The sequence below is a fragment of the Lycium barbarum genome, chromosome 5 (genome assembly GCF_019175385.1).
Source record: "Lycium barbarum isolate Lr01 chromosome 5, ASM1917538v2, whole genome shotgun sequence".
In the NCBI taxonomy this organism is placed as follows: Eukaryota; Viridiplantae; Streptophyta; class Magnoliopsida; order Solanales; family Solanaceae; genus Lycium; species Lycium barbarum.
Window position 1 is genome coordinate 129,373,165 of NC_083341.1, and position 13,151 is coordinate 129,386,315.

The following is a 13,151-nucleotide window of genomic DNA, read 5'->3' on the forward strand; positions in this document are numbered from 1 at the left end:
AACCTCTTTTGACTGCCAGACTAAGTAAGGTCCTGATGGTGGTCATCTTGACCACAGGCGAGAAAGTCTCAGTGTAATTAATACCATACTGCTGAGTATATCCCTTCACCACAAGTCTTGCTTTAAACCTTTCAACAGTCCTATATGTCTTGTGTTTAATCTTGTGCACCCATTTGCAGCCTATGGCCCTCTTATCTGGGGGTAGAAGAACCAAGTCCCAAGTATGATTGGCATATAATGCCTCAAATTCTTGTGTCATGGAAGCCTGCCAAGCAGGATCTAAAGTTGCTTCCTCATAAAAAGATGGCTCATGATCAAGTGATATGTTATGCATTATCTGCTGACTATTTAGACTAAACATATGAAATGAAGCATGTGTCTAGGAAGGAGGTTGTGAAAGGCTGGTGGTCATGAGGGAGGAATTATGAGGAGATGATTGAAGGTTTGGCAAGTTATAGTTGTAGGCTTGAAGATAAGGAGGGGTGACGTGGGTCCTAGATGTCCTTTTAGGTTCAAAAGCTAGTTGTTCAGTGTGATCATGCTGGGTGTTAAAATGGGAAGTGGGAGAAGTAGTAGGTATGGAAGAAGTGCTTTCTGATGGAGGGTCAACTGGAACCACACTAGAGTCACCTAAAGTTGGATTGGTATAACCATTGGATGTGGTGGAATCATTGATGGTGATATGATCAGAGGTAACATAATTGTCAGTCTGTCTTGCATTATCATTACTTGTGTGTATATTATTTGTACCAACATTCAAATGAGGAGAATCGGAATTGAGCATCCTCACAACAGAAGGAAAAGTAGTAAGAGAAGAACCAGAAGAAGCAGTAGGTAAAGTAAAGTGAAAGACACTTTCATGAAAAACGACATATCTGAACACATGTAACTTCCTTGTGGCCAAGTTTAGAACCTTGTACCCCTTGGAACCAAAAGGGTATCCCACAAAGATATGTGGAATCGCTCTTGGTTCAAATTTGTCTTTGTGAGTTTTCAGGATAATAGGGAAACACAGAAAACCAAATGTTCTAAGGTGATCATAACTTGGTTTCTTTTGATGTAACAACTCATATGGGGATTTATTTTCCAGAATAGTTGAGGGTAATCTATTGATGAGGTAGGTGACACACAAAATACACTCTCCTTAATATTGGAGGGGTAATTTAGACTGATATAGAAGTGCCCTTGCTATCTCAAGTAGATGTTTGTGTTTCCTCTCTACCACACCGTTCTGTTGTGATGTGTATGGAAAAGTTGTTTGGTGAAATATACCCTTATCTTGAAAATACTGAGTTGTTTCTTTGTTTACAAATTTGAGACCATTATCTGTTCCTATGGTTTTGATTATGGTGGCAAACTGGTTTTCTGTGAGAGTGACAAAGGCTTTGATAGTGTTAAGGACATTGCTCTTGCACCTTAGAAGCACTGTCCAGGTTGATCTACTAAAATCATCAACCAAAGTGAGAAAATATTTGAATTTGTCATAAGTGGGAATATGATATGGTCCCCACATATCTAGGTGTAGGAGTTCGAAAGGTTGGGAGCTACTTGGTGAGGTTTTCTTAGGAAAAGGTAATCTAGCTTGTCTAGCCATAAGATAGATGGTGCACACAAATGATTGAGTTGCAGGTAAATGTGATAAGGAAGGGATACCTTTCATTCTCACAAAGGGTACATGGCCTAACCTATGGTGCCACAAAAGATCATTACTGTGACCATGAGATGTATATGTAGATGGAAAAATAGTATCATACACATTAGACACATAAGCATTTTGGATATGAGATACAGTATTCAAATTACAACAAGCTTCTTTATTTGATGAATGTGCATTATGTACAGTGGTATGGGAATGGGATGGGGAAGCCTGTTTACTAGTCACAGGAAAACAAGTAAAAGATGACAAGTTTGATGGAATACTACAATCAGATGAAAGGCCTGGAGTTGAACTGTGGTTGTGACATCTAGGACAAACATAATAGAGACCATTGCTGGCCCTACCAATCTCCAGAGGCCTCTTCAGAGAAGGGGCCTGCATGAGACAAGAAAATTCACTGAAACTGACAATGCTTTTAAGTTGAACACACAAACAATGAACAGAAATAAGGTTAAATTTGAAACTTAGTACAAATAAGACATTACACAAGGTTAATGTTGAACTAAGATAAACATTTCCAGCTTCTGTCACCCTGACCTTATAACCATTAGGCAATGTGACAAAGAAAGGATAGGCTAAAGTAATAATGTTGGTTAGCAAAGCTTTGTTATAGGTCATGTGATTTGTGGCTCCAGAGTCTATTATCCATGAATTAGCAGATAAGGTTTTACACACATAAGACAATTCACCAATCTTAGTCATAGAGGAATAGCAAGCAATTCTACCTGCAAGATTTACTGCACCACTAATGAAATTTCCTGGATCTTGTCTAGTGTTTCCTTGTGGAAAATTGTTGTTGAGAAAAGTCAAGAGTTGGCTATATTGCTCCTTGGTCAAGCTTTGCACTGTTTGATTGTTTCTCTGATAGTTGCTACTCTGAACCATCTGGTTCTGATGGAGTTCAGCCACACTTTTTCCTTTTGTATTTTCAGTGTAACCACCATGAGTGTTCTCATTGTAGCCATCATGGGAGTTTGCTACAACATTTGCCATAGCCCCATTTTTTCCCTTTGTGAATTTGAAATCTTGAGGAAATTCATGCAATCTATAACACCTGTCCTTTGTATAACCAGATTTCTTACAATAGTCATAGAACAAATTCCCTTTGCTGCCATTCCCCCCCTCCCCCTCTGTATGAGCTGGAGCTACCAGCTCCATTGTACTACCCATTTCCATTATACTGATTAGTGACCTGACTTTGTTGTCTGTTGAATTGTTGTTTATTGTTTCCCTGATAGTTTATTCTGAAACTTGCATTGGCATGAGCATTTAATGATGTAGAGTCCATAGCAAGTTGATTTCTAGGCTTAACTTCCCTCTGCTTCTCTTCTTGAACTAAAATAGCAAAAGCCTGAGCAATGTTTGGTAATGGATTCATCATTAATATGTTGCCCCTTACAGGTGTATATACTTCATTCAGCCCCATGAGGAACTAAATGAGTCGTCTGTCTTGCTCAGCTTTTCGTGTGCTGGCCTTAGCACCACAATTGCAGTGACATGTGCATGTGGTGTGAGTGTTGAGAGCATTCAGTTCTTCCCAAAGATTTTTCATTTTAGTGTAGTAACATGTGATATCCATGTTCCTTTGAGAGAAATCACTAAGCTCCTTTTGCAATTGATATAACTTCGTACCATTGGTTTGATCATACCTATCCTCCAACTCTTGCCAAAGTTCCTTCGCATTATTAACATATTGAAGACTATCTGCTAAGTCCCTAGATAATGAGTTCAAAATACATGAGGTCACCATATCATCGCACCTTTCCTAACTACTCAGTGCTGGTGAATCCTCAGCTGGTCGAGGACACTTCCTATTAATGAATCCTATTTTATTTTTGACTGATAAGGCCCTAAGTACTGCTCTACGCCAAGACCGATAACCAGATCCATCAAAAACACCAGGTAATAGGGAAGGCCCCGCAGTTTCAGATGGATAGACGTACATAGGATTCGTAGCATCAATAGCTTCATTTTGAAAAGGTGGATTAGCATTAACTGGCTCTGGAGCCATTGGGAACAGTTCTCAATCAGTTTTACTACTAACACACAGAAGATGAACAATTGGAATAGAATCTAGGGTTTCAATCGATTGATGATACAATGTTTACCACAATAGATCCTAATTTGAACGCAATTGAAGAAAAAAAGTCGCCGATTGTGGGAAAACTCAAAAATGGAGGGGGAAAACCTGAAACAATTGAATGACAGGGAGATAATGAAATTGAACATTACTATCGTGATCGCCGAGGCTTCAATACCATGTTGAGTTTGATATGAATTCAGTGATTGACATGAATGACCGCCATTGTTAGGTCAAGAAGAGCTGAAGCTCGAAGGCAACAGAGAAGGAAATAACAGTGAGGAAGGAATGTGATTTGGTGAAATCTTAACTGATTTCATTTCTGAGATATTTCCACTAGTTATATACACATTACAATGGAGGATTGAGAGCTGGACTAATCTACAACTAATGAGTGAAAATATCTTCTAACCTCTAAATAATTAATCGACTTTGCTCCTAATATAACTACCTCAGTCAACTCACAGTATTGACTGCTGACTAAGCAACTAATTACATTAAATATCTAAGTGTATTTCAGCTAATATAATCTCAACAAAAAGTATTACTTATCAAAGAATATGTAAAGTGCCCGCTGAAAACAAGTGAGAGGGAAGTAAGTTTTCATCACGAGCATTCTGATGATATTCTACTGTTGAGTAGCCATCTCAGAGGTTTAACCTCAAGCTTTTGAGTAACAAAATGATCCAACCCTCTCTCTCAGACTCTGTCAACAGAAAATGAATGATTAAACAATCTAACTAATGCTCCCTCCGGATCAAAAAGAGTGTCCACTTAGTAATTTGCACACTCCTTAAGAAAATACTAACTCCTAGAAAAAATAGGTCAAAATGATCTAGCAAAATGCAAATAGAGAGATAGCTGCAACTTGGATGAGCTCTACGCCTTTTTTTCGACTAACAGATATTGCAAAAGAGTAATGAGGTGAAATTATCAAAATAACAGAGATAATTAATCGGACAAAATGACACTAGTAATAACTACTACAAGTAAAAAGACTAACAACACATCAACTACAAATCTAAAAAAACGTGCATCAACTAAACATAATTGATGGTAAAAAAACTTAGGAAAAACATCATGAGAGGTTGGAGCTTGACAACTTGGACAATGATGAGATTCATTGAAGTGTGCCTCAGTTGCATCTCCAATCATGATCTCTAAATAGCATCTTAGGTGACCTGGCAGGGGAGCCTAATCAGACGATCCTCACCATTGTCTTTCGGCGGATAATCACAGCAATCCCATGGTGGGTGACCATCGACAGCAGGAAGCGGATAGTTCGGATATGGCCTAAAATTATAGGGAAAAAGTGGACCATACAATATTCTGTCGTATGGACAGAAGGGTGGTCCCGGATGATGCTACAACTGATGGAAATGATGTGCGTCAAAGCATCCAAGGTGAATGGGGTATCTTAGACATCTTCCCAGCGGGAACCCCCCCTCATCGAACTCGAGGATATGGATCGGGCGTATCGTCCTCCTTAGCTAACCCTGAAAGTTAGCCAAGTTTGCTATGAGAAAGTGAAGGTGAAAAGGGAAGGTAGCTCTACGCCTTCAACAAACTTTATACAACATACTCACGACTTCATGCTAAAATGATACTTTTTTAGATGTTCTACTATCCTCCAAATCCATCATCTTAACAGAGAAGTGTTTATCCTATGGTCATGATTTCTATAATGAGTTTGTACATATTGTTAGGTTTTTGGGTTTTCCCTTCCTATGTGGAATTGGATTAATAAAACTCAATCCAATTAGGTTTTTGGGTTTTCCCTTCCTATGTGGAATTGGATTAATAAAACCCAATCCAATTTGGACCAGGTCAATTTTGCCCAAAATTTCCTCTATATATAGGATCAATTTAGGTCTTATTTTGAGAACACAAGAGTGAATTCATAGCAGCCATATAGAGAGAAAAACGTGAGAGAGAAAGCAGATTTTCGTCCAAAAATTTTATGCTACAGCAGTCCACTTTAAATTGCGTTTCATGATTTGTTAACCGTTGGATCGTGCTGAAATTTGAAATGGCGGTTCTCAACATCTGGTGCTTCGATTTCAATGGTAAAGATCGGATTTTGTAGTCTGTAGATCCAGTTTTCGAGTACGAACAGTAGCTCATTTTTGGGGGTGATTCTCTCCTTTCTTCCCTAGTTTTGGTGCTATCTTTTATGTATTGTTGCTCCGTGCTTGGCTTTTTTGTTGTAGGCATTTGGAGAACATTGTTGTAACTCTTGTTGATTATAGTGGAGCTTTTGTGGGCCGGGAGTCTCGTGGATGTTTCCTCTTCACCTTGAAGGGGTTTTACCACGTAAATTTGGTGTCTCTTGCAATTGATTTATTTTTGCTTGCTTTGCTATTTTATTGTTGGTATAGCTGCTGCCCGGATTTCCATCTGTGCTAGTGTTTATTGTCTTCTCTTGGTTCAAATAGTGTGGGAAGTTTTGACTTGGGTATTTCTTCCGCTGTTACCTCGTCGTGCAATTTGGTTATTGTTTGTTTCTTCCCAACAAAGTAGTATCAGAGCCAATGGTTTGGCGGGACGGGTATGAAGATGGCGGAGTTTGGCTTGGGGCTCGGCTTAGTGCCTTTGCCCGTCTATGGGCCGGTTTACGACCTTTACCCGTAGCTTTGAAGACGCATTCACAGCCTTTGTGCTTCGGTGACCGTAAATACTCTGACAGTGTGGGTGGCACACAGACATATTGAATCTCGGACCCGTGGTATGATAATGAGCCACGTGGAACTTAGTTCGAGGGGGAGATTGTTGGGTGTGCGAACAAAGTACCACATTGATAGCTGAAAAGAAAAGGAAGTTATTTATAAAGAGTTGGATACTTTTAATGATGTGAGGCCTTTTGGGAAAAACCGTGCGGGCTTGGCCCAAAGTGGACAATATCACATCATGTTAAGAGTATCTTTGGGCTATTTTAGCCCAACAACTGGTATCAGAGTTTGATGTTTCATGGTAGGTCGAAACATATTGATGTGAGATACCATTCGATTAGAGATGTGTTGGACTCTAAGTTGCTTGAACTTGAGAAGATTTACACCGATGATATTGGTTCGGATATGTTGACCAAAGCTTTGCCAAGAGCGACGTTTGAAGAGTGTTGCTTGATCGCTGGGATGGCGGTTTTCTCCACATAGTCGGGAGGGGGAGAATTGTTAGGTTTTTGAGTTTTCCCTTCCTATGTGGAATTGGATTAATAAAACCCAATCCAATTAGGTTTTTGGGTTTTCCCTTCCTATGTGGAATTGGATTAATAAAACCCAATCCAATTTGGACCAGGTCAATTTTGCCCAAAATTTCCTCTATATATAGGATCAATTTAGGTCTTATTTTGAGAACACAAGAGTGAATTCATAGCAGCCATATATAGAGAAAAACGTGAGAGAGAAAGCAGATTTTTGTCCAGAAATTTTCTGCTACAGCAGTCCGCTTTAAATTGCGTTTCCCGATTCCTTAACCATTGGACCGTGCTGAAATTTGAACTGGGGGTTCTCAACATCTGGTTCTTCGATTTCAACGGTGGAGATCGAATTTTGTGGTCTGTAGATCCAGTTTTCGAGTACGAACAGTAGCTCGTTGTTTGAGGTGATTTCTCTCCTTTCTTCCCTAGTTTTGGTGCTATCTTTTATGTATTATTGCTCCGTGCTTGGCTTTGTTGTTGTAGGCATTTGGAGAACATTGTTGTAACTCTTGTTGATTATAGTGGAGCTTTTGTGGGCCGGGGGTCCCGTGGATGTTTTCTCTTCACCTTGAAGGGGTTTTACCACGTAAATTTGGTGTCTCTTGCAATTGATTTATTTTTGCTTGCTTTGCTATTTTATTGTTGGTATAGCTGCTGCCCGGATTTCCATCTGTTCTAGTGTTTATTGTCTTCTCTTGGTTCAAATAGTATGGGAAGTTTTGACTTGGGTATTTCTTCCGCTGTTACTTCATCGTGCAATTTGGTTATTGCTTGTTTCTTCCCAACACACATTTTAGTTGAAATAGAAACAAGTAACCAAACACATGAGAAACAAAACATATGTTCATCTTTAAAGCCTAACAAATCTGTCTTTAAGTCTTAAAGCACGATTACTTATATATGAACGAGAAGTGAAATCTCCCCGCATGATTTCTAACATATGATTTTGGAAAAAACAAAACTAAGAAATTCCACTACCTAAGACCATACAAAAAGAAATCATGCTCGTTTAGCAACAATAGTAAAACAGAAACAAATCATTACATATTTAAAAAATAGATTAACATGTTTAGAATCGAAACCTGAACTACTTTCAGAATTTAAAGAACACAAAAAAGGGCCAAACACTGACCTTGTGTGGAGAAGCAACCTAAGGGTGATTCGTCATCGTCAAGGATTTGAACTCCTCTCAACTCCGAATTCAGAACCCAAAGCAAAACCAGAAAAGAAAAAAGGAGCATTTCAATGCGAAAAACTTGTATTCAATTCGTAGTGAATTGGTGTGTGTTGAGGGTGATAATGGCTAGTATTTATAGCCGATAATTAGGGTTTCAAATTTGAAACTTCAATTTTCTTGAGTGTTTTGAAGAACAAGAAAAAGCTAAAGAGGGAAGGTGATACGCTGAGGGGAAAAGGGGTAAAACAGAAAAAGGAGGGTGAAAGGTCTCACTTTTCAGAGACTAAAGGCGACAGGAAAAAATTGAAGCTTCAAGTTCTTGGCTTGAACTCGAATTTGAGGTCGGAGACGTGAGGACCTTGCTGAGATCAACGATTCGCCTTGGTCTTTGGAGCATATGACTTGTGGTGGTGATTGAAAATGTGAGGGAGGAGAAAGAATGGGGCTTTCGACATAGCACCATTCGGGATCTGTGCTTGGACATCGCGTGAAAGGAAATGAGGGCAAAACAAAGGAAGATTAGTGTGATTCCCTCTAGGTTTGGCGATTTCAATATATGAGACAGGGAGAAAGGGACTAGGCGACGGATTTCAGCACTTTTCGCGCAGCATAAATTTATGAGGCAAAACCTTCAAAACATCAACATAAATATGGCCAAAAATACATCACAACAAAAAAAAGCACGGTATTCAACTAAAAAGGAATAAATAATATATGCCTCAAAAAGCATTACTCCAATTTCTAAACTTTAAAACAAATTCTGATAAAATACTACATATGCTGCATAACTTGATATTAATATTATAACTTTGGTATTTAATAAAATCAAGTATAATAACAAAGTGAATTAAATAAAAATAAGGATAAATAGTAGCATAGACACTAAAATAGGCAAATTATTTTAATAAATTTTCCAGGACTAAGAAGCATAAGGAAAATAGAAAGTCATAATTGGTTGTGAACATTGGTCACCTACTTCATCGTGGAGATGAGAGTTGAAATAGCTAAACGGAATAGGAAGTATGTTTTGAAATCATTGTAGATGTGTCCGAGCACCTAGACTTTATCTATAAGCTTGGTGATCTGATTATTTCTTCACCCCATGAATCTACAGTCTCACACAAGCAGACTTTATGCAGACGCTTGACCGTTCAAATCTCTAGCTAGAAAATTCTGATATACTCATTGAACCAGAATCTAGTGTTACTTGTGAGTGAAATGTGTCATTTCTGACATACATATGTAAAAGCATGATTACGAAGTATCTTTGCGAAAATCAGTTAAGAACTGAAAAATGATTCCAAATTTATGTAGGAAAGTAAATAAATCTAATATTTGTGCTCATATCAGATACCATGCAGCACATTGTCAAAACATCATGGATAAAAGAGTAGAAAATTAATTCTTTTTTATTCTAGTAAGATGAAACTCAAATAGAAAAATATGAAAAAGAAAGTTGAAACTTTCTTTGTTGGTAACTTCTGTTAATGTTCAATTGATAAAGTAGAGAACTCATCTCTCTAAGATAAGTCAATTAGCCAAACAACTATAATTTCCAATGTTACCCCTCAATGGTCGGAAAACTACATAATATGAAGCACCTCAACGCCCCTTTTGAATAGTAGTTCAATTGTTGTTTTGTCATTATTTGTTAGTTTGCACGTTAAAGTACATCATTGAAACAGACATGAACTAATAAATCTTTGTCATATTTCATAGAGAGATGAAGAAACTTTATATCTATATTTATTTAACTTATTGTTTTCAATGATGTGAAGGTTGTCAACATTTTGCCTCTAAGAGGTGGGGCTACTCACCTCTCTCACCTATATTTTCAAGCATCTTAGCCCTTAAAGATTAGCTGCGAAAGATGGATAGTCTTGCTCGTACTAATGCTGCTATGGATCAACTTTTGACTGATGGTCAACACATGGAAATCGGCCAGCCCAATGATGTATTTGTAATCATTGGCAAGTTGGAGACAATCAAGGCTTACCTCCTTATTTCAGCTATGCACAACCAAGCAGGGGCAGTTCCTCAGCTTGCTCCTCAGCATCCTGCTCATCTTGCTCCTCAGTTAGCGGCTCAGCTTGCTCCTCAGCTTGCTCCCCAGCCTGCTCCTCAGCGAGATCTTCAGCCTGCTGCTCAACATTTGATCCTGCCAAGTCTGTTGCCCGAACTTCCATCTCAACAAGCTGTAGCTGTGCAGAAGCAAGCCGAGGGTCTTCATCAACAGTTGCTTATGCAAACACCAACGCCACCATTTGTTGCAGCTAGTTTTAATCCAAGAATCTGGCAACCAGCGTCTGAAGATCTTTTCCTTCTTGCTTCTGGACCTGTATTCTGGTTTTCAAAGCAGTTGACGGATAATGATAGAACATTTCTACCTATCGGTAAACATATGAATGATCTCATTCGTGATAGTCCTCGTGGATCTTATGTAAAATCTTCACTATTTTCGGGCATGGCAATACTAGTGAAATTGTGCAGCAAAAAGATAGATTCTGCGCTTTACGGAATGCCAGCTTTGCTAAGTCACAATGGTGGAACAAGTCTAACTCTATACTGGCCTTCTATGGTTCGCTATTTTCCTCCCTACACAAAAGTGAATGTGTTCTACCATTGGATGTTTTTAGGGGATAGATATTTGCTTGTTATAACCATTCAGGAGGAGGGTGTAGTAGGGCCAGCAGGAGTTTTGCCATCTGAAGATAAAGCTTAACCAGGGCCATCTGGAACAAAGTATTTGGGAGGTGGAGTTTGATCCCTTTGGAGTTTTTGCTTGTTAGGCCAAATTCATATCAAAGATGTAGAATGAGTATTTTTCCTTTGTTTCATGACTGTGATATTAAGACTCGTATGTTTTATTAGTTGTGTGGTTTCAATTGAAAAAAAAAAAGGTGGGGCTACTCCCAAACATATTCAAAGAACACAGGTGACCACGGAAACTTACTAAGTTTTGTGATCGTAATGATTGCATTAGACTTTGCCGCTCTGCATTCTCTGATAAATCATCTAACTCTGTATAGGGGTTGACTTTTGGACAGTTAACACACAAACCTAGAGGCCTTTTTTGATACACAATGGATCGGTGAATATTTTTTTTTCTTTTGAAGCCTCTTCTTTTTTTCTTATTGAATTGATTGTTTAGGATAATATATCTACACATAATTTTTTTAGGTTGGTTATTGGAATTTCATGGTCGGGGAGCTTGTCATGGGAACCTGAACAAGAACTCTGTGTTGATTCTTGACATTGATGTTGACATAAAATTGGTGGATTCACAGTTCATATTAATGGATCATGATATCCTTCATGGATTGAGTGAATTTATGGCTGTCTTAGTTGTGAAGGAAAACTACTAGAAGATCTCTCCGCATTGCAACAGTGCCTTTGTGAAGACACGGATGGAAAAGAAGTGCTGAAGTGTAAGTTTCTTTATTCACTTGTTGATGTTGGTTATATTTTCAAGTACTGCAAATACTATTATTGCTTCTTTTTTATTGAAATCAAAAGTTTTTTTTGTTTTATCGGGTACGCTATTCAATTTCAAAAAAAGCAGTTCTAATTTATAACGTCATTTTCACATGGTCTGCCCTTGAGACAAGTATGGTCGTACATCACTTAACCAACCTAATGAAGCGCAAAGAAAAAAATTACATGATATATCGTGCTACGAAGCAAGGATGACTCAAAATTAGTGGTCTAAAGCCGATTCTTAATAAGAGATCTATGTTTTTTTTCTTTTCATACTTGTTGTTTATAGTGTAGTATTTTTAAAATATATATAAAGATTTTTAACTTCACATGGTAATATTATTGTTATGATTTATATTAATAAGGATTAATTCAAGTTAATAAAATGCTAACCATATGTTTGCGATACAATTCGTCGGATGTTGTTGTATAAAATTTTATTTACTAATATGAAGATGTAAAATTTAATTCAAAATTCTAAAATATTTCTACGATACAAAGTAGATAGTTTTTCGTTCTTTTTCTTTTATAAAGATTTTTCACTTTTTTATTTTTTCTGCAAACTACAATTGCATAAGCGAAAATAAAATCATAAAATTCATTATTAACTAAAAAAAAGGTTTCAAATTTTTGGGGGCCTAAAGCAAAGGCTTCACTAGCGTCCTCCTTGAGCTACCACTGCTTCGAAGATAGCAAGTGCTAATTGGAAGACTAAGGTCTCATTTGTTTGCACTTATTGGAGGTCTGAATGTGAATGGTTCAGACCTCAAGCTATTAAGAGCATTTGTTTGCATTAAGATCTAAGCACTTATTGAGTCTGAATAGGTCTTAATCATTAAGATCTTCAACCAAGTCTTAATATCATTAAGAGGTATTTTTGTATGGAATTTTTTTATCACCAGCTCCAACCCCAACCCCAACACTCCACCTCAACCTCCCCCCCCCCCCCCCAACCCACTCTCCACTCCAACCCTACCTATCCACCTCAACCCCACCCCACCACCCACCCACCCTCCACTCCAACCCCCCACTCCCCACCACCAACCCCTACACCACCCACCCCTACTCCTCACTACCCTCACCTCCCACTACCAACCCCACCCCTCACCCCAACCACCTACTCACCCTTCCACCCGCACTCACCACCCACCACGACTACAAAACATCTCCACCATCACTAGTGAACATAAATGTTTCATTTTTTTATCAAATAATATTTTATTTTATTAAATTTGTATTTATTTTCTACTATTTAGTTAATTTTTAATTTGAATTGTATATTTATTATGTTTAAATAAAAACATTATGCACATTCAGATATTGAAAAACAAACAGTCTTAATCATTCAGTGGTCAGACCTAGAAATAACATCTTAATCATTCAGATGTGCATTCAGATTCAGACGTCTTAATCTTAATGAAAACAAATGAGACCTAAGACTGATGACAACCATTTCTTGTCCAAAAATATGGATAAAAAGCTGTATGGTCACTCTTATTTTTAACAGCTTCTTTTGGAACATTTGTGCAGGAAAGTCCTTATTTCACTTGGAGGTGTAATTAGG

The 13,151-nt window shown here is 38.0% G+C and overlaps 1 protein-coding gene across 1 annotated transcript; it reads right to left on the reverse strand.

Moving 5' to 3' along the window:
- Positions 1-379: 379 nt before the first annotated feature.
- LOC132639793 (uncharacterized) lies at positions 380-2,815 on the reverse strand. The gene is made up of 2 exons (XM_060356212.1): positions 1,273-2,815; positions 380-981 (listed from the first exon to the last, which is right to left on the reverse strand). Exons 1-2 carry the CDS (start codon positions 2,813-2,815, stop codon positions 380-382), a joined length of 2,145 nt encoding a protein of 714 aa, XP_060212195.1.
- Positions 2,816-13,151: the final 10,336 nt, after the last annotated feature.